Here is a 22,267-nt window from a genome sequence, read left to right on the forward strand (position 1 = left end):
TCAGAAATCAAAACGTTTATTTACACCTCAGAAACAGCAAGCAATTCAGCAACTAGGGCCCAAAGGAACAATTAACTGGAAAAGTAGCTGAATTATTATTATTATTTTTAATCAAACAAAATATTTTCTCCTTGTTTGAGCTTTAAAAAAAAAAAAAAAAAGAAAAAAAAAAAAAAGAAAGGAAAGGAACTCATAAAAACATCTTGTTGATAACAGAGAGAGATAGAGAGATTGTTATGGGGCAAATATGTTTTTACAGGCGGTGTCTGTTTGAAATGGCAGTAACAACACAGCTTGTTTGTACTGAATTCACAATCAGTTCACCAGACTTGCTCTTGCTCTACAGTCCCGGGTGGTGTGTATGCACGTACATACACATAGTCTATCTTTACATTAATTTCTACCCCCAAATGATCAAATACAGCCACTTATTGATGCAGAGAAGGAGTGTAATGGTCAAAGGGTTAATGAAACTTTCCTAAATATTTGTCCTGTCAAAAGCAGAGAAATGCAGAATTCTGGCTCTAAACCCTTCCCTTTCCACTTTTGATGACCAGCTGATATGTAGACAAGAAAAAAGAAAAAAAAAATTAAAAAAAGAGAGTTGGTAAATAATTATAGATATCTTCAAATGATATAAATTTTATTAAGAGGGGACAGCTACAGGTAGCATAAATACAACATGAGAGTTGGAATAAGCCTGGATTTCAGTGTGTGGAGTTTGTTGGTTTTTTGTAATCACTCTGGTTTGGCATACATGTACATAACACAAGCTTTCTCTTAACTCATCTGTGAATCATTGGATTAAACTGCTTATTCCAAGTCCCCATGTTGTATTAGTCTCCATCTGCATATAGTATATATATATATATATATTTATATATGTATGTGTATATCTCTATATATCTACATATATACACACACATAGCAATTGTGCAACTAATAACTTTCCACGGAGAGTGGATGAGTGTATCCATTTCATTTTGACAAATATAAACCAACTAGCATATCTTGATGTGAAAACAGTGTAGTCAATGGGTTATATGGTTTACACAGTTAAATAGTCAGCTATATCTGCTTTAAAGAGAATAGCTGTTATAACTACTACTGAAATACTTTGCTTGTTAACTCTAAATATTATAGATCAGAGTTAATAGAAAATTATTTTTATTTTAGTTATTTCTCATTTTGTCACCATTGGCCAGCATATCTCTCAGACAACTGAGTCTCTAGAGATGCAACAAAGGAAAGATAGGATCAGAGTTTTGTCCTAGACTTGCTGTTCTCAAGCTGACATGACTCTGTTTAACATGATTAATCGTGTTGTTTTTTTTTGTTTTTTTTTTTTTTAACTTTAATTATATGAGTAATTATTAAACCCATTCAGAAAGAAACTTGGCTTTTAGATAAGGTGTAAAATTATTTGTGTACAAAATTCTGCTGTGTCTCAAATGGCTAAGTGCACTATTGAGACAAAACCCAGCATTTTTCTCAGTGTTTCAGCAAGAAGTCTTGCAAAGGAAAGATCAATGATGTGAAAGTTGTTACTATAACATCTTTCCTTTTCTAGTGACAAAACATTTAACATAGGTTCCTATGAACTGATTGTAAGTCCACAATTTAATAAATGAGGATTGTATTACAGTGATACCTTACTTAAATGGCTACACGAGAGACCAGGACAAATTACTTGACTACAGGCCACAGCCACTTCAAATAAAGGTTAAACCAAATTATGCTGGGTTCCTTAGAGACATGTTAAAGTGGTTGGTGAAGGAAGTGAGTCATCTGTGCTTTACTGTTCACAGCAGACCAGTAAAAACAATATGCGGAGAGGTTTAAATTAAAAATTTCATCTAAATACAACTAACTGAAGCTCAAACAAGACTATTAATGGCGTTGCTCTTTAATTTACACCAGTGTAAGTAAGATGAGAATGGGGCTCAGAAAGTGTATTAGCCAGTGTTCCGCTCTTACCTAATTTTCCTTGCTAACCAGTAGGAAATTTTAGCTGTCTTCCCTTTGTTTTAATCTTCAGACCTGCAGTTACTGAACAAAATGTACATTAATAAATGCACATATGCATATCGTGAGCACAAGCATGAGGTGCACAGACAGAGTTCAATTAGCAAGTACACCACAAATGACACCTTCACCTTGCTAATGAACTCCTCTTGCTGATTGTTATACCCACTTTGTGTTTTAACAGCAGATACTCTTTTAAATTGAAATGGTTTTTGCACAAGACATGATGTTTCAAAACCAAAAATATCAAGTTCACTGCCTTTCTGACACCAGACAGCATTGTATGTCTGCAAACATAGGCTGGAATAAACATTGTAGTGACCAAAATAGCTAGGGAGAAATCAGCGTTGTATTATAAAAACAGCAAGCTTGGCTGAACACGTTAAACATAATTAACTAAAAAGAAAAAACAAAAACACCAACTAATTTTGCAACCTCTCTGCTTTTTCACGATAGTGTGAGAAACTAAAAAAAAATGTTACTTTTCCTTTGTTTCAGGTAATGAATAGCATTTTTGAGCTTATTTTCAGGTAAGAAAATTCAGATTCTCATGCGGTTCCTCATTTGTATAATGCCACAGAATGTGACACAGTCACTTGTTAAAGTGTTGGTTCTCAGGTACGGTGGAGAAACATTAACATGGCAGCTTCATCTTCTCTTTGAGTGCTTAGGTAGTCCAGTGATTAGCTCAGTCGGAGGCCTAAAGAGATACACAGTGAAGGCTGGGTGACTTTAATTTGGTTGGAGTGATAAAGTGATAATGGTGATTAAAGCCTTTGACGCATCTTGACTCAGCATTTCAGCCATTGTACTGACTTCTCTACATGTCAAAAGGTTGCAGTATTATCTGAGAAGAAAGATTTATTGTCCTTGGGCACAAATTAGTAGAAAGAGTCTATCCATTGTCAGTGCAGTTCCAGGTAGAAGAATTTTTTCTTTGTTCCTGGTTTTGAATGTCCTTGGGATGATCCACCAAATGCTGTGTGAACCTTGGTGTAAATTAGAAAAGGGTAGCTTTATGTGGTACTTGATAAAAATGACACAAATGGCAATGGGTGTCTCTTCCAGAGGTGGGTTTTGCTTGATAGAAACAGGAAGAAAGCAAGTAGAAAAAGAGTATTTTGGGGGGAGGATATTATCATTTCTTTTATTCAAGATAGAGTTTTCATAGATAAAAGCGGAGAGTGCAGTTCGTCTTTGGGTGCGCTTGGATGAAGTCACTAAATATGTATCCTGAAGATCCAGTAGTGTTAGGCAGTTGTTGATTTATTTTTTTTTCCTTTTGAAAACATTGCCTTTTTTTTTTTTTTTTTATAAGACATGACTGCTGATGATAAAGCAGCAGCACATGATTTTTACAAGGCATGGGCAGAGAAAGAGAACTAGAAGCATGCCCATGTTAATGTTTGAGACCAGGCACTTCCCTTTTAAATGCCTGCAGCTGCATAACAGCCCACTCCTGAAGTTCCTTGCTCAACAGAAACACCCACTAACCTCAAAGCACCACTGTGGAAAGCGAAACACCGAGAGCGTGCTGCAAGAGAAACAAGGTCAGTGGGAGATTTCACTTGGCTAGGACTGCAGGAGTTAAGCTGGAAGAGAAAAACAGATTCTTGTTTGAAGGCAGCTTGTATCTTATCAATAAATTTACAATGATAGGGAAACTCACGGCACAAACTAATTTTTCCTCTGTTGCCATTGTTATTACTCCTTTTGAATAGAAACAAAACAAAAATCTGTTGTCATATTTGGTACAATACAGGAAGTCAGAGAAAAGCTATTGTACAGCAATTTTTAACCACCAACACACATTTAATATCTAGTGTAGCATTATGGAAAACTAAATGTATGTTTGGAGTTTTTAATGTTTCCAAAAAGCTTTACTATTGAAACATATATGTGATGTGGAAGATATGCTCATAATCTCACTGTAGTAAAGACAACATACAGTATGACTCATAAGTACTGTAAAAATGCTAACTAAAGAATGCAGCTGCAAAGTTCTATTGCATAAGGAAGCTTTCTTGTTTAAACTTTAAATAAGCAAGTTTATTAAAATATTCTAAGACACTTACCTTACCCTAGTTACTGGCAAGCTCTAATAAAAGCCACAGTCTGTCACTAGTATACTTGTTGTGTTAAATTTATAAAAATTTGGTGTGAGCTTTGATGGATCATTTACAATTTATCGACAAGATGATCATCTTGATACAGTTAGTTTTTTTCTTTTTTCTTTTTTTTCAGCCTTACATGCTCACAGAATATAAAAGGATTCATATTCCTGTGTAACGAACACCCTTTTTTCCCATGTCTGCAAACAAGTGTGGTAAGTTTATGCACACAAAGAAATGCTCTTGTTACTCTTAACTGGAAACTGTGTGTACATGTGTATGTATGTATATATATATATATTCAAAACTATATATATATGTGAATATATTTATATAATAGGGTATCTGTTTTCCTCCTTGCGCATGTATGTGTGATGACAGCTGCACAGAGGCTGAGAGAGAGACCAGTGCTTCTGAGAAACACCTTGCTTATGCTGTTCTGATCAGCTTCTCATGCAGACATCTACTGACTTAACTGTGTCTGCAGAACTGACAAAAGACTTAAATTTTGTAAATTGCCCCAGCAAATAATTATCTGCAGGAACATAAAGGAAACTGACTTTACCCCCTTTAAAATCAGGCCCAGCATGTCCCACTGCTGTCGATAGCAACCCACACGGAGCCAGTCGCAGCTGACTACTCCCCACTGTCTCATAAATCTGAGCTCGTCTCACCTCCTGGCACTGCTCCCGCTGCAAGGGGAGTCTAAGAGCTGTGTTCCTGGGTGATCTTAAATTTCAAATGGGGCATAAGGAAAGAAGTCCAGATCAGAAACGAGCCAGGAGGACTTGCATTTCCTGTTTGCTGAACCTGAGGTACAAGAAGTGCTGCTGCAGAGCCTTGGGCCTGCTTAATTTGGTGTCAACAAAGAAGCTCTTTTAGTGATATGCTTGCAATAGGCTCTCTCCTTCTGGCTACACCATAAACAGCAAATACAGTAGGTTTAGCCATACAGAATAGTTACAATTCATCTGTGGCTGTATTATTCTGCTTTGTCACTTGCACAGTCCAGATGAATATTTTATAAAAGCTAAACCAGTCCTATAACTCTTCTCTCCATATAAATATATATATATATACATACACTCATACATATACAAATACTAACCCACAGACAAAATATTTTCTGAACAGTTGAATAGCAACAAGTCAACAGTTAGAAAAAAAATGGAGTCAATCTGTTTTCTGCTCCCCGAAGGTCAAGTTTAGATGTCATGGTCTTTTAACATTCAGTGAAAAGTCACATAAACCTTGCATCTTGCAAGAGGAGTCCATTAATAAATGGAAGTTAGGGTAGAGGCTGTCAAACACCAATGTATAGTTGGACAGATTGTGAGGTTGCAAATTAAACAGAATCTGGAGCAACTGAGGCCTAGTAGTGAAGAACAGTAACTGTAAACTGCAGTCTTCAGATCTGACGTTTTCTTTTTTCTTGTTGCCACGGCAACGTGGTAGGACAGCTTCAAATGTCAGGAGTTCTTACAGACCTAAATGATGGGAAATGGGTATGATTATTACTATGCAGATCACAGTACCTTTTAGCTTGCCCTCCCTCTCCCCCCCAAATTACTTATTGAGTAGATGCACATTCATCAGTAATTCGCTATGAATTATCCAGGTTTAGAAACAATTATTTGTGAACACAGAAATCTCCAGGAGGAAATCCCAAAATGTCACTTGGAGCATTCAGAGACCTTTGCAGTGCATTTCAGAAAGATGTAGAGTGGAGGCCTGAACATAAATCTTGAGTCAGGACCTAATTCAGGACCCATCTGACACCTTGTTCAGTTATGTTGGTGCAAAAGTGCAAGTAAAATGCCAGTAAGCCTCCCTTGCGTGTGCACACTGACTAGTAAAGAGCAAACAAACAATATACTTTTTAAGAATAACATTCTAATTTGTGAATATACCAGGGACTAAAAGAGCTGACATAGTTTATTAACGTTGCTACAGAAATGCAAATCTTATCTTTGTTGCCTAACCTTTTGATTGATTTATTTATTTTAAGTGAAGGTAGCACAACTTGAATGATTTTTCCTGTTTTAGATGGGTACCCTGATAATACGAAGCTAGTAAACAAGCTTAGGAAAAAAAAAAAAAAAAAAAAAAAAAAAGAAAGATTAAGGGCTAATCTATCAGTTGTAGATAATGGGTTTCTTTCCTCCAATTTCACTTGGCATCAATAGGACAGTACTGAGTTGCGAATATTTGGCTTTGCAATAGTCATAGAATCATTTAGGTTGGAAAAGCTCTCTAAGATCATCTAGTCCAACCATTAAATAAAAAACATATAAGAATGATATTAACAAAACACATAGCTAAGGTCATCTGGACGTCAGTTTAGAGCTTGCTTGTGGGCTGATGCTGGTCTGGCCCCTCTCAAATGAATTCAATTTCTGACCTTACAGTATTGGTTTACTGGTTGTACTGGATTTGGCTGGGATGGACTTCACTTTCTTCTTAGAGGCTTTTATGGTGGTATGCTTTGGATTTTTGATCAAAAGAGAGTTTATAACAAAGCAACGTTTTAGTTACTGAACAGTATTTGCATGGTGTGAAGGCCTTCTCTGTTTCTCATGCTGCCATGCCAGCTAGTATACTAGAGTGCACAAGAAGTTGGTAGGAACACAGCCAGCACAGATGACCCCAACTGACCACAGGGATATTCCATACGCTATGCCATCACGTTTCTCAATAAAAGCTGGTGGAAAGATGGGGAGAAGGATATCCAGTGTTATGACCTTTGCCCTCCCAGGTAACCATTATGTGTGCTAAGTCCTGCTTTCCTGGAAATGGCTGATAGGAAGGAATACCAGGAATATCTATATAGGATATATATATTCCTATGTATCAGGAATATATAGGAAGGGATGGCAGGAATATCTGCCTGCTGATAGGAAGCAGTGAATGAATTTGCTTTGCTTGTGCTCACAGCTTTTGCTTTACCTGTTGAACTCTCATCATCTCAACCCATGATTTTTCTAGCTTTTACCCTTCTCAGTCTCTTCCGTGTCTCACTGGGGCAGCAATGAGTGAGCAGCTGTGTGGTGCTGAGCTGCCCACTGTGATTAACTCACAACAGTGTAGCAATGGCCTTATGGAGATGCAGGGCTCTGTAACCTGGGCCAAGGTGACTGTGGCATCAAAACACACAGCTGCTATCAAGCATGCACATGAAAACTGACACAAAGGCAGGAAATGTTTGTCTAATGTATATTGCATTTGTACCCTTAAATGATGAAGTATATAATTCTGTTACTATTACAGACACCTACAGAAGAAGCAGTAACATCACGGTCATTAATAGACGTTAGGCTGTGCTCTTTATTTGTTTTTAATTATCTGCTTTTCCTTCAAGGCAACTCAAATTTAATATAATTATTGATAAGGCTGTTTTTACTTTATCTGCTTTTTTCTTGTTATTATTTTGGTATTATTTTAACTGGCTTCAATATTAAATTCCTCCAGCTAGGGGCCTGTCCATATGGGCTGTACAGCAAGACAGACACCTGGATAGCACGCCACAGCCTGCCCTTCCCCTGCAGCATGGCCTCAGTTCTGTTAAACAAAGGTCAGTAAAGCAAATTAAACAAGTATGAGAATCCATAGAGGGAACTGATGGATGGGGCTCACTGAAGTGAGAAGTGCCACTGAGATTTCCAAATAAGATAAAATCTGGAATTGCTTGGGATTGGGATTTTTAGCATGCATTTTAAAGAAAAAGTCTGACCACAAAATTAGGCTCTAGGCTTCTATAGGAATTTTGTAAGCATGACTGCCAGAGTTTGGATATGTTTGGATTAAGGACTGGCTGGGACTAAATTCTCATAAACAACTTGATCTCCTGGGATAGTGAAAAGCAAAAGTTTGGGAGTTTGATTTCACAAACTATCTGAAAAAAATGTATTTCCAAGTCACAATGAAGTTTATTATCATTTAAGGGCATTTGTTCAAGCCTGACTCCAAGTAAATAATACTAGCTTTTGAATCAGCAATGCTCCTCTGAGTCTTTTGGAGGTCCCTGGAGGTCTCCTTGCTGGGGACAGGCACTGGTATGTGATGAATGAACAGCACCTCTTACACTGAATTGCTGTATAATCCATAGGCTGAAACTTTAGAGCAATCTGTCAGCACAAAATTTATAAATATCACACAAATTCAAGCAGCTAGTGACTGCTTCACCAACAGCTTGTAAATAAAGGGCAATATATGTTGATTTATGTGCAGACCTGAAGAAAAGCTTGTATATTTTACATCATATTGACAGATGCAATGAATGTTACTACCTTATCACGCACCTTGCCTTTCCTGAGTAAACTATATATTAAAACTAGTTAGGTCAGCTTTAACTATGAATATGTTTGTTTGTTTGTTTGTTTTACAGTACTAGTTGAAGGCTAGCTTTTCTCACAAATGTAAGCATGCTTTTGATTTTCCCTGCCTGTTTCCCCACTTGCCTCTCCAAACACCGCCCCAATTCCCTTCTCCTTTTCATCCTGAAGCACTGCAGTTCCTGCTTTGACTTTCCTTCTACTGAAATCACTTATCAACCTCATCATCTGACCTGTCAGCTCTCTTTGACACATTCTATCACATGCCTGGAAATCTGATGCTTCCCTCAGCTCCTGTGACTACATCTTCCTGTCATTTTCCTATGAGGTCTGTAATCACTTTTCCTGCACATCTTTGTCTTATTCTTTACATTCCAGGTTTCTGGGGAAATTTTGTTTTCCCCACTTCAATTTCTTCCCTTTCTCTGTGCTACCATTCATACACGTTCACCGATTGCTTCAGGGCTGGCAGTTCAGAGATCTTACTCTTCCTACCTGTTTTTCCATTTAGGCTACAATGTTGACCTCTACCTTTTCAATGTTTAGCAGACAGCTCTTCACAGCTAAAAACTGAGCTCTTAAATCTTTCCCCTAAAGCACTCCCTTCCAGTTATTCTTTTGATTGCTCTGGACAACACTATCATCTTATTCAAACTTAAAAAGTGAGACAAAATGGAGAACATTTTTGTCACAGAATCTTCTTTCTAGGTCTGTGTATTTAGGTTGCATCTTAATCTAGAGGATTCTTTCACACATCATCCCAAATGGCTGTTTCTAGCCATTCAAACAGCTAAATATCCTGCCCAGGCACTCCTCAGCAGGTTTGTAACATGTTTTCACAGCCCTTGTCAAAATCAAGATACTATAGTTCATATCCTGACAGTCTTTTGCTGTACAGAGTATTTTCCTACTCTGCCACTTCAACAACACCTCTGTTACTGTGACTCCTTCATTGCTTCTTCCCTAATGCGTGTCTTTTCATGGATCATCCCCACATGACCACCTTTTCGTATTCATACACTATGACACCAACTTTCATTGACATGTTTTCAAAGAAACCTTTTGGGCTTTCTTTTCTTTTTTTTTTTTTTTTTTTTTTTTTTTTTTCCCCCCCCCAGGCTTTCTTGTGTAATAGGAGTAGCTCCCTGCAAGCATCTGTAAAAAGCTTTCTCCTTAGCATGTGTTTCTTCTGACAGATCTACAAGAATCTTGACATTTAGCAATGGGTGATAAGACTACTATGAATCCAGCTCAGCCATTTCACCAGCCTTAATTAAAGTTGTGTTAAAATAATTTGTTCTAAACGTTGATTGGAGGAATAGTACATATCCTTTGCTTCTGACTTTTAAAACAGCTCCAATATTCAAAATTAGGGGGCTATAAAAGTTATGTAGCTAACCAACTTCAGTACTTCCAGTAAGACTATTCAAGACCAAATCTGTTTTGGTTCTTTCTATTGCAAACAATGGTGAATTTTATATATATATATATATATATTTTTTTTTTTTTTTTTTTTTTTTGCTTGCATCCAATGGTGAAGTTAGACTAACTTTTAGTTTCTGTGGTTAATGTCAAAGTTTGTCGATAAAAATTTACTTTCTAAAAATATTCTGATATAATCTTATAAGGTGCGTTATTGGACATGCATTCTGGCTAGTAATGCCCTTAAAACAAAATCCACAGAAATCAGAAATGACCAAAGTATTGTGCAGAAACCTTAATGATGAATATAAGCAGAGCTATAGAAATCACAGAACTGCTCTAGTATATATTCTCTGCAGATCTGATCAAGTATTGTATTTAAAATGTCTTTATTTTCCCAGCTGGATTGCTCTTGTGCATTATTGTTTTCTATAGAGGAATTGTAGTTTTCTTGTTTGCTTTTCTTTCTTTCTTCTGCCAACAAGGACCAAATGAAAGTTCCAGAAATACACACAGACTGCCAAAGTGTTAGGGCATTCTCATCTCTAAACAACCAACCTAAAGATGACAGGCTTCAAGTGTTTATCCACTGACTTTAATTTTGTTTTGTTTTGACACATTTTCATGCATTTTATATTTACAGTTTGTGTTCAGCAACAGGTTCTTACTATTTAAGGAATATTGTGAGTATAAAATGTGCAAATGCATGCAAGAACATTTGCTGACCCATGCTGACTAGTTCTTTTAGGAACCTAATGTCCTGGTAAGCCTGTACCTGGCAGGTTTAGATCTGTACATTAATTACCATTATGCATAGTAATTATTTTATATTTGTAGTAAAATATAGATTTGTAAAAATCATCACTATATTTTAGCTCATCTCAGCACTCAATTATTGCACACTGTGTGTTAAAACCATGTTTTAAATGAGATTTTCTGTCTACCTACTACAAGTAGGTAGGTTAATGGCTTGCTAGGTTGGACATGATGATCCATGATTCCAACTGTTTTGCTGTATACAGCTGCAGGTATGAAAGCCACAAAGGTGATGTGTACATCGTTGTTCTTTTATTGCCAATAGCCACCTCTCACCCCTTCCATTTAGAGTATCTGGGGAATGCACAAGCAGCATAAAGCTAGCATAACTATATAGAACTTATTTTCTCCAGAACTCACTCTCAGCGCAGTCTCCAATGTGATCATTGCCATTTTTAATCTCACAGGTCTCTGCTCTAGCTCTTCTATTTCTGAGAGAAATGTTCAGCCACGTTCCTTTTAAGATAGTAGTCAAATATGAGGTAAGTGAACTTTACAGCCTTGTTCTTATGTGCTTGCTGTCTGAATTGTTACTATTATGGTTAATTTGTCTCAGATAAGAATTCAGGGCTTGTTATTGTAAATGGATGATGTTGGTTGGCATTAGTACTTTGGAGGATGATTTTTGCTTTTGTTGGTCAAGAAAATGAAAACTGGATGTGTTTATCTGGATGGAGTGTAATAATGCTATAGGAATATAGGTCTAAGTATGCAGTTTAGGGTAGGGAGATTCATAATGTAGTTACCTAAGATGGAACAAAATCCCCCTTCTACTCCCACTAAAGTTGATTGGAAAGTCAAAAGGTTTGAAGTAGGTAGCAGAAGACTCTACAGGACTGATATCTGAATCATCATCTAGGTATCATGGTTTCAGACACTGAATTGCTTCAAAAAAGGAGCAAGCCGCCTAATAAAGACAGTTTCTATAATATCGATTTCTTCAATGACTGCAGCCACCTGTCTACTTCACACTAATTTAATGTTTATTCCCTACTCTGATTCATATGATAAAAGACAATGGAGAAAAAAAATGCACATAACTCTTTAAAACCATGAATGCAGAATGATATTAGAAAAAAAAAGACAGCCTTTAGCATGTAACCTTGTTTACCATGGCTCAGGATCTGGAGAGCTCATGGTCCATCAGAACCCTCCTAATCAGCCAGTAAACAACCTCATTTGCCAAATTACTTCTACTTAGCTCAGAAAATTATTTGTGATTTCCAGACACTTTACCTTTCTGCATTGCAGCCTTAGCTTTCTCTGAACATGTTTGTAAATTAGTGACCCATACCCCTGCTTATTTTAAAGAAACAGAAACAACTTGATTAATCCAAAGCCTTTGAAAGATGTGTACCTTATGAGACCAGACAAGCTCCCTTCTTTCCCCACCGTTACAGATCCTGTGTCTTAAATGGCAGTTTAAACCTTATAAAAATTAAAGGCATTTAGGTTTCATGCTGACCCTCTGTACAGGAGTGAACTTTACCCAAGATGTATTCATCCTGTAATTCTCATTTAACATAGTGGAGAGAGTTAACACAGTTGAAGTCTGGAGTTCAACTCAGGCATGCTCCATTTCCTTAGATTTCCTTTAATTACCCTCTCATCAGAAATATTACATTAATCTCTGCATAATTTAAGGTCTCCATTACATCATGGACTTTATCAAAACCTCGGTAATGTTAAAGGAGTAATGGGAAAATGGAAGAAGAGATCAGAACCATGTTTTTGATTAGACAGTTAATCAACATTCAGATACCTTTTTCCTGGCTTTAGCATCTATAAAAGAGCATTAATTGGATACACAGTTATTAATATAGCCTTCTTGTAGAACTTGCTTAGAAAAATTTAAATTGTTTTCATGTACATCACTGGTTGATTTGTTGTGGGTTGTTTTAAACACCAGAAGTGTCATAGTGTTTGCACCACTTGCCTATAAAGTATATCTTGTACATTTCTGTAAAAATAGTAATTTAATAACTATGTTATACATATATATATATATACACGCTTTTTAGATAATAACTGTGTATGTTCACCTGTAACCTCTTCAGTGGTCCAATGCACTGGCTATGTTTTGGGTTGTGTGCCAAATTTTAGTGGTCACTAGTTTTGACTGTCCTGGAATTGTCTTCTGAAGGAAGAAGGGAATCTTTTCATTGCAACTCTCACTGAATTTGAAAGGCTGAAACAGCTGTCTCCAGACAGATAACACACAACCTTATTCCAGCAGCTAAGAAATCAATTTTTAGTATCAGGAGTAGCAGTAGGTATGCTTGTGGCTAGAGCAAATGCATGAACTCATTGAACAGTAATAACATTGTAAAAAAGGTTTATAAAGAAGAGAGAAGTAAGTGAATTTATCCTTAAAATTTGCAGCTTATAACATCACATAAATGGGAAACAAATTATATATGCGGAGATGATTCCAAAATTCTTAATGCTAGGAAAAACACAGTATGCGTTAGTACTGTGTGTGTGAAATGAGTGTCTTATAATTCTACTCAAAGCTCCAGTAGGCACTCATATATCAATGTCAATATTTAACTTCGGGAGCTAAAATGTCGGCATGTGCTAAGCAATTGGCCAAAATTGGCAAGACTGGGGAGAAACATGCCAATCCAAACTAATCAGCTTGCACAGGGGAATAGGTTGCTCAGGCTGAAGTCGTTTTCAAAGGGTATCTGTTTGACACCAGCAGATGATATTTCCGAGTCTCTCGCACACTGCTAACTCATTTATTATAAAACTATACTGGCAGATCTGGAACAGTGCTGATATACACCAACGCACTCTTCTAACTTCTTGCACTGGCCTTGCTCACTGCTGAATCCTTGTTTCTGCTTCTCCTACTTGTCTTGTACCTACATATACACACCCTATTGGGCTGTTCTTGTGATGTGCAAAATGTACATGCATGTAGGTAATACTAAGACAAAAGTTCAGCAACTAAAAGACTTTGAAATTCAGAAGCATATATTACCCAGTGCAGTGCTATGTTTATGTAATACAATTCATATTTACATGTACTACAGATTTGACATATCTTACTGGGGGTGATGTAATTTCTCTGGTAAAGCAGCTAATAGTGTAGATATTTTATTTTATATTTGACATTGTTACAGATTTTAGTTGATACTTTGCCAGAGTAATGTCACCTTCATTTGACCAACACTAAATAAATTCTCCCTTTCTCTTCTGATTCGTTCAAAACAAAACAATTGCAGAGGTGATTACCTGCAGTCTGGAAATGCATTTTCCAATGCTCTAATATGATAAACTTAGCTGAACAACTGGAAATATTCAGAAAGTGAAATTAATAGGTACAGTTTTGAAACAGTAGCATTGAACAAATCTAATTTCTCATTAATGCATAAAAAATATAAAAAACCCAGCCTTTTAAAGCACAGTATAACTTTAAGCAGTCAGGTCTCAACTTCCATAGGTTAGTTTACTAATAGTTATCAGTAAGTAGAATATATGCATAAATAAGTTCGTAGAATCATAAGGGTTGGAAAAGACCTCCAAGATCATCTGGTCCAACCATCCCCCTACCACCAGTATTACCCACTTAACCATGTCCCTAAGTACCACATCTAACCTTTTATTAAACACCCCACATTTTGTAGTCTATCGCTTTTCCTGGACAGCCTCTATAGATGTCTATTTCAGCAATGTTATTTCTCAGATCTGTAGGTGTACACTAATCCCAACTTACTTCATCAAGTAACATCATCTAACCTTCAGGCCCAATCTAATCTTTCTATTCAGTTTCAATATCACATATCACATTTAAAACTGAACATCAAGCTGTCAGCATGAAGAGCATATTCTGAGGTGTTGGGATGTCACAGAGTGGGGAAATATCCAAGGAAGTAGACACTTAAAAGAAAAAAAAAATCCCATTATGTGTAGTAGCCATTATTGACAGAAAAAAATAATGAAGTGGTAACCAGTTCAGTTCTAGTTTTTAGTCACAGTCCACCCCAGAACAATTCAGATAATTATGTTAAGTTATATATTTAGCTGACTTTAAGTGGTCACTCAGAAATACAAAATATTATAAATCTACGGTTTCTGTTCAGAAAATGAAAACATAAATGTTCCTTTGAATTCATACCACTAAATGGTCTATCAAACCAGTCTCTTTAAATTTTCATTGCATATATACAGAATAACTGTCAGGAACGATATTACAGATTTAAAGGAACTAGCTGTATTTGCTTATTTATTTATTTATTTATTATTTTTTTTTACATCACAATCACACATCTAAACTGTAGTGTTTTTTCAATTGGTATATTTCTGGAACATGTTTGAATGGTTTAAAATGTACAAAACCTGTCACTTCTTACCTAATTAACTCAATAAAACTTAACATAATTAAGTACATTTTAAATATGTTTATGTACAATTTGAGGGTATTTCTACTTGTCATGTATATGACTAGGTATAACATCCTCTGTACAATTATGTATGTGCATATGGACTTCTGTGTTATTTCAAGCCCCATTTACTTTAGGTGGGCTCCCAAAGCCAACTGCACAACAGGTTGCAGAACTGAGTACACCTACACAGAAATTAGAAGACTTGACACAGATGTCTGTGGTACAAGTGAAACTCACATCATGACAATCTTGATTTGACTTCAATCCCTTAACCTTTAAACTCTCCTTCCTTTACTAGAATGTAATCAAGCAAAGTATCTAAAGAGACCAAAAAAAAAAAAAAAAAAAAAAAAAAAAAAGGTATTTTTCTCTTACACACATTCAAGAATGTGTCTCTATTCACTGATAACTTAGCAGTAACAATAATGATGTTAATACAAAAAAAGCACCTGTAACGAAGATAGTAAGTATTAAAGTAATAGAGGGAATTGCTGGTGTCACTAGTTTTAGGAATTGAGATTTATACCTCTGGAACTCACTGATTGTCAGTATTTCCAGTTACTTGGGTATCGTCATTTAGGTACCAGGTTATATACCCACATGGTATGTACTCTAATGGAAGAAAAGAACTTTAATTAGACTTGTGCAAACAAATAACTTTCACAGCAAAACTCTCCCCGGTTTTTGAAATTCTGGCCAATATAAGAATATTTTGCTTCTCAGAAATGGGAAAGTTTCTTCAGCAAAATTTCCTAGTTGTACTAGTTAAATTTTTGTTTTGTTTTAATTATCACTGCTCTGAAACACAGAAAAATGCTAAAGATTAAAATATGCTAAAGCAACCTAAAAGGTTCAGGATAAACATAAATAAATTTACAGGTATATATTGTTCTTAGCAAAGTCACCTTTTGTAACAAGCTCCTCTGAAGCTTCCTCTTTAGAACAGGATTTTTTTTTTTTTTTTTTTTTTTGGGGGGGGGGTGGGGGGGTGGAAGGGAACAAAAATACTACAAAAATAAATACTAGTTGAGCCCTGAAAAACTTAATTACACAATTGTCTAAGACTCAGCCAAGCCATTCACAGTAAAGACTGAAAACTGAATCTGTGGGTAACCAAACTGCACTTGTGAACAGAAAGAGCAATGACCTTAAAGGTCTTTTCCATTTGAAACTTTCTGTGATCTGTCTTAATCTCATGCCATTCAAGAATGTATTGCTTCAGTCTTCAGACATTTGATGTTCCTGCATAAATAACACAGGATGTACTAGAAACACAGATGCTTCCATTGCTTTGGAAAATGAACTGAGTGAACAATAACACTTTAAATCTGCCTGTCCATGTTCAGGACAATTCAAATCTGTCAGCTAATACCATTTAAATTTTTCTAATGGTTTAATACCAAACATGTAATTTACGAGGAAAAAAAATAAAACATTGTCTATTGATACTGTAGCTGCATGCCTCAAACCAGAAAAATATTATGGTAGGGGAGGAGGGGCATTAAAATTGGAAAAGTGAATGTAATTAATAGAAGTTAAATTCAAGATTGTCTTTAAGGCTTCTTTGCAATCACAGTACTGACATCTGTCCAAGTCTCTGTTTTTCAACACACCTGAGGCCTTCCATTCTCAGTTTAACAAATTAATTCCAATGTAGAGACTTCCAGCTCATTTAAAGTCTTCATAGCACTATTTCCCCTCCAGCCTCTCACCTTACTTTCTGTTCATAGTAAATATTTTGCTTAGTAGGTTCAAGTCAATTGGCCAGGTTAACAACGACAAAAAAAAACAACCACAAACCAAACCAAACAAAAACCACATACACACACACAAAAAAAAAAACAACCTTATCTTAGTTGACTGTCAACTACTGATATCGTTTTTTTTTTTTTTTTTTTTTTAACATGAAGTGTTTAAATTTCCATGTGAGAAAAAAAAAAAATAGACTAAGTAAAATATTATTTCTGGTGTGACTGACCTACTAATGAATGCTCCAAAGTCTCCTTGTTCAAGACATGACTGCTGTGTTTTTGAATCTTATTTCAGTACCTTGTTTCAATGAATTTGAATCTAACTTCATCTTTTATGTTTGTAAAATATAAAAGGAAATATGAAATGCAATTATCATTCTATGATTAGCCAATTAAGTGAAATAATTATTGTCAAATTAAAATTCCAGAATTAAAACAGTCCCTTAAATAACAATATAAATATTTTGTCATTGATATAAAGCCTAATCCTGCCAGCTAGAGTAGTTCTTTTGCAGATTTCCATAGGGTTTTTGTTGCTGAGCTCATTATGACAATATACACAGATTTGTTTTTGATATTTTACCTTTTTAACTTGTCATGTTTTCCTCATCACTTGTGCGTAACTCAAATCCTAAAAGTTCTTTAATCTATGTCTTTGACTTGTTCTAACCGAATTTTTCACAGAAACTTTCTCTGACACATCATTCCCAGTGTAGAAAAAGAACAGCTTTACCAACCTCAATATATCTTGTGATGAGATTGCTGTTAAATGTAAAACGTACACTTAACAGTCATTTGTTTTTAAATTGATGAGAATTGAGCAAAATTTGCAGGGACTGCTATTCTCCCTTTTAGGTATGTTTCATTCAAACCTAAATTAAATGTCAGCTACCACTTTGTAGGTTGCAGTAAGGGGCCTGTTTTCTCTCCCTCTCATCATTAGGAAGTTTGTAGATATTCTCTTGTTGAAAATGTTTGGGAGCCTTCCAGAGGTACCGTCTGTACCTCTAGTGTTGTTGAGCCCCTCACTTTGGTTACGTTCAATCTGAACAGAGCTAATTTACCTGTGTCAGTTGAAAATATGAGGAAATGAGTGAGCAGTAAGGAACAACATGGGCAATCTCAGGCTCAGCACCAGTCATGACCCATAACATACGTTTTTTCTCCTGCTTTTCCCTTCCTCAAGTATGATTTTTGTAGTCCTGCTCCCTGACTAGGAACCCAGATCTAGTTTTTGATATCTTCTTCTTCCTCAATCTGAATTACTAAAGTCTAAGTTATATCTGAACAAATTGGTTCTATGTTGGCTGCAGTAGGACCTAGAAATCAACTGTTCATTCAGCATCTTTTAATTCCACCAAACAGTTTATTGTTTTGTTGTGGAAAAGCTGCAGTCTGCCCATATACTTCATTATCTCACATTTCTTACTTCTGATTGACAAGAACTCCTAAAATTTCTCTTGTTATAAGTATATCTGGGCAACTCTCTAGTCTGTATACCATTATCCCTCAATATCCTGAACACAGTAGGCAGCTACAGAATAGGTGAGACTGCTGCTTTTTGCATGCATTACAGTTTTAATCAGGCTCTTCAGTTCTATGCTGAGTTACTTCAGAAATCTGCCACATATGACTTCTTCCATGACTTACAAAAGAGGCACATATTCTAAGTATAGATAATAATTGTACCATTTAAATGATAATACCAAGATGTTTTGTAAAGGGAGGAAATTCATGCAGGGCATTTTTACCATGAACAGCTCTTTCACAGGGCTATCTATCCTCACACCAGATGTCAAATACAAAAAGAAATACTTTGGCATGAATAACAAAGTTCATTTGACTGAAGGATTTACCTCCTAGGAACAAGAGCCTCATAAAACATAAATACTGGGAGCAAAGTGAGCCTCGTAAGGGCTTTTGCAAAAATTAAACCCATAACTTGCCACTAGAAATGGGATATTTCATCTGTTCAATAAGCACTAAAGTTCTCTTTGTTTTTATGGCATCGTAATCTTTGATTACTCTGATAAATATTTGGACTAGACAAAACATTGCAATGGAACTAATCGCAGCTATAAACGAACTGTGTGTAGAAATGAATTGGGAATGCAATGATACCAGCACATTCTATGATTTTATAGAAGTTCAGATACAGAACCACATTATTTAAACTGTCTCGTGGCCCCATTCTTTCACATCTCTCTGTCTCCATCTGCACCTAAGGAAAATGCTTGTTATGCTTGCTGGCTTCGCACAAACATGAATAGATAACTGTACCAGACACGGAGTACTACCCTCCCTCTGCATGACTGGGTGAAACTGAAATACACAACTAAATGGTAGCAAATGTTGGCAAAGAAAAACAATACAGTCCTGTGCTGAAGACTACATCTGGCTATGCTGAAACCTAGCTAGAGAATTCATGCTATCACTTACAACAACTGTGTACAAACATCCTTAGTCTCAAGGAGGAGATCCTTCACCATCCCTTCAACTCACCTGCAGTGTCCCTTTGTTTTGGTTTTATTGCTCAGAGAACAGACTGGTACCAGTAAGTAACACTGAATAAACTGCTGGCAGATTACGTGCACATTCTTACTCCACTCGTTGCTTAAGATTACAGTTCTCTTTCTCAATACTTACTATTACAGCACTCTGAAGGAATATAAGACTTGCCTAGAAAGGCTTGAGGCATGTCTTATTTTTTCACGTTGTTAAGACTATTCAGTGCTACTTAATCTTTTACAGTAGGAGAGGGAATCCCTGTGTCATTCCGAGCACCACGTAGTGCTCAGATGCCAGGGGCCTATATTCCGCCCACAGTTCAGCTGGGGAAGATCTGTAGTCAGAAGATCAACTCAAGAAGCATTTTCCAACACCTAGAACTGCTTTTTATAACTCAATCTAAGGAAAGTGATCAGACCTCTTTGGGGGCTAGAAAACGTCAACATGAATACTTTCAAATGCAAATGCTTTTCTCTACCCGAATATATTCTAAGCAGATTCAATAATGCAAATAAAGTTCAAGCACAAATCGTATCTAAAAATGTTAGCCCAGTGGTGAAAGTCATGCTTAGTGTAGCCCCAGCAACATTTATGAAGTGGTAACAAGAATATATTTGAATCAATGGGCTGCATATTTATATCAATGATGCAATGGTGTCATGTACTGTCACATATTTCTAACATATTACTTCTAACAGCTGAAGTCTGCATTTGTTTCCAGTCGACTAAACTCAGAACAACTGAAGCAAAGCCAATGGAGATACTTCAGATGTCACTGATTGGAACAAAGAACAGGAATTTGCACTTAGCATTTATATAGTCTTTTTCATCTTCAAAGAGCATCACAAACATCAGCTACTTCTAATTCTCTCACAATGACCTTCATGCTAACCTTTTGGGATAAAAGTAATATGTTATAAGAAAACAAAATTGACACTGTGTGTTATCAAGCATACACCAAGCCTCAGATGTGTAAACTATATCTGCCTTGACCTCTACCTCTGCCTCATGGTAGGCTGTACCTCATCAAGAATATATGGCCTCTTACTATGGCTCAGGTAGTATTTCACCATGCAATGCATTCTGCTAACATTAGATGATGGTAATAATCCTTGAATAATAGTTTGCTACAATAGGGGATACAGCAATTCCTTTTTAACAGACATCAAAAAATTGCTGAAAACCGTCACAGGGCAAGGCAGGTACATATCTAGGTTAGACGTCAAAATTCTGTAGCTTTGAATTTCTACTCTGCAGTTATTCTGGGATTTCCTTTTTTTTTTTTTTATTATGATTTTTTATTTTTAATCACCTTCTAATTCAGATTAGGAATTTCATAAGACTTTTAGAAAGCTTTCTCAGAAGCAGCAGAAGCGTCCTCTGTATGCATCAGTTCTCTCTCTCCCCCAACCCAGATGTGCAATTCTGATTATCAATTTTGTCTGTCTCTAAGGCCAGAATCTTGAGTAAGTTCCTTATGTTCCAGTTGCTTGTGCACTTCATACAGAGGAATAGATCGAAGCAGGCAGTACTCATTTTCATGGTGACCCAGAATAGCTATTGTTACAAGAACACCTTTAATCTCCTGTTTCTGATTTTGAATTGAATTCAAGTGGGGAGAGATGAAAGAAAGTGTCTCACAAATCTGTTACTACAGCTGGTACTTCTTAGTTTATCATATGCTAGCTTTAATTCTCTTTGATTCTTAGAATTATTGCTTCTATTTCTTAATTTGACAACCAGGCATTTTTTGCTACTTTGTGAGAGTGAAAAAGCCCTCCCCTCCTACTTTTATGTAGCTACTTCCTCAGGGAAAAAATAAAGTTACTGCATTATGCTATCAATGTATGAATTTAACTTCTCCCTTGGTAAGTTTTCTTATAGAGTGCACAGATAAGCAGCTAAATAACACTTCATTACTTACAGTTAAAGAAAAGACTTACAAAATAAACTGAAGAGTGAAAGAAGGATCAGGGTCATGCTGATATGAAGGGAATCAGTTGCACTGCAGTCCATTCTGGATTTCTTGCAGGAACACACTTGTAATTTCAGTTCTGTGTTGTTAGTCAGAGGTGGTTTTCCAGAATCTGTCACTGAGATTGGGATGTTGTAATTGGCCTTTTTCAGGTTTTGAAGCAGGACGACCTGGGCATGAGTATCTGAAAATGATCAGGAGGTAAGAATTAGCCAAATAGTAGTCACTTGGGTAAGAAGAGGAATCTGTAAACAGTATCAGATATGCCACAGTTACTCCTGGAAATTAAGAAGAAAATGAGAGCACTCTAAGAAAAAGATTAGAGAATTGAACTGAATTGAAGAAAATTGTACTTCTTACATAAAGAAGAGGCAGTTACAGAAATTCTTTCAGGGGCTTACAGCTAATTGCAAACATATTCCAAACCCCATCAAAAGAAAGACTTTCAAGAGTCCCTTTTGTTTAAATATATTATTTGGTCTTCAAATTATTGGCAGAGTTTACTGTGGAAATGAATATAGTAATGAAATGCTAAGGCATGTCATCCCCAAAGCAACACGAGAGGGAAGAACTTATCTATTTGCCAAAGGAAAATTCCCTTCTTGCAAGGAAGCACAGGTGAAACTGTTTAACTGCTTCCACAATTTCACTAAGGCAGCAGTGAAGGGAAATAATGCCCCTTCAGATCCACAGTTCTGCTTCATCTAAGCAACAGTGAGACTTAACAGCTCTTAGTAGCCAGGTGTGCTCTTTTAGGAGGTTTAGCACAGGGTGGTTTCATCACTGGCAAACAGGGAAACAGCAAAGAAAATGACTCCTTCACACTGTCCATGATAACCTTCAGGCAGGCACAGACATTTTTAGTCCTTTCTAAGCAGAATATGAAATGAGTTGCTAAAAGTCCAGAGAACAGCTTTGCTGAAAGAGACATGGGGGA

The 22,267-nt window shown here is 36.3% G+C and overlaps 1 protein-coding gene and 1 long non-coding RNA gene across 4 annotated transcripts in view; one reads left to right on the forward strand and one right to left on the reverse strand.

The window, feature by feature from the left end:
- CDH13 (cadherin 13) overlaps window positions 1–22,267 on the reverse strand; it is a 487,393-nt gene continuing 465,126 nt past the window's right edge. For all 3 annotated transcript variants that reach the window (XM_084533251.1, XM_084533250.1, XM_084533252.1), the window contains 2 exons: window positions 21,299–21,514; window positions 1–5,623 (listed from right to left, as the gene is read on the reverse strand). In XM_084533251.1, the coding sequence (XP_084389377.1) occupies window positions 5,616–5,623; window positions 21,299–21,514 (224 nt within the window). In that variant the 3' untranslated portion in view covers window positions 1–5,615. The remainder of the gene's footprint in view (window positions 5,624–21,298; window positions 21,515–22,267) is intronic.
- Window positions 4,268–22,267, forward strand: part of LOC311443228 — a 27,824-nt gene continuing 9,824 nt past the window's right edge. Inside the window, exons 1-3 of the long non-coding RNA XR_014697131.1 lie at window positions 4,268–4,351; window positions 7,605–7,707; window positions 11,113–11,187. This is a non-coding gene — a long non-coding RNA (uncharacterized lncRNA). The remainder of the gene's footprint in view (window positions 4,352–7,604; window positions 7,708–11,112; window positions 11,188–22,267) is intronic.

The sequence above is a fragment of the Aythya ferina genome, assembly GCF_964211825.1.
Source record: "Aythya ferina genome assembly, chromosome: 12".
NCBI lineage: Eukaryota > Metazoa > Chordata > Aves > Anseriformes > Anatidae > Aythya > Aythya ferina.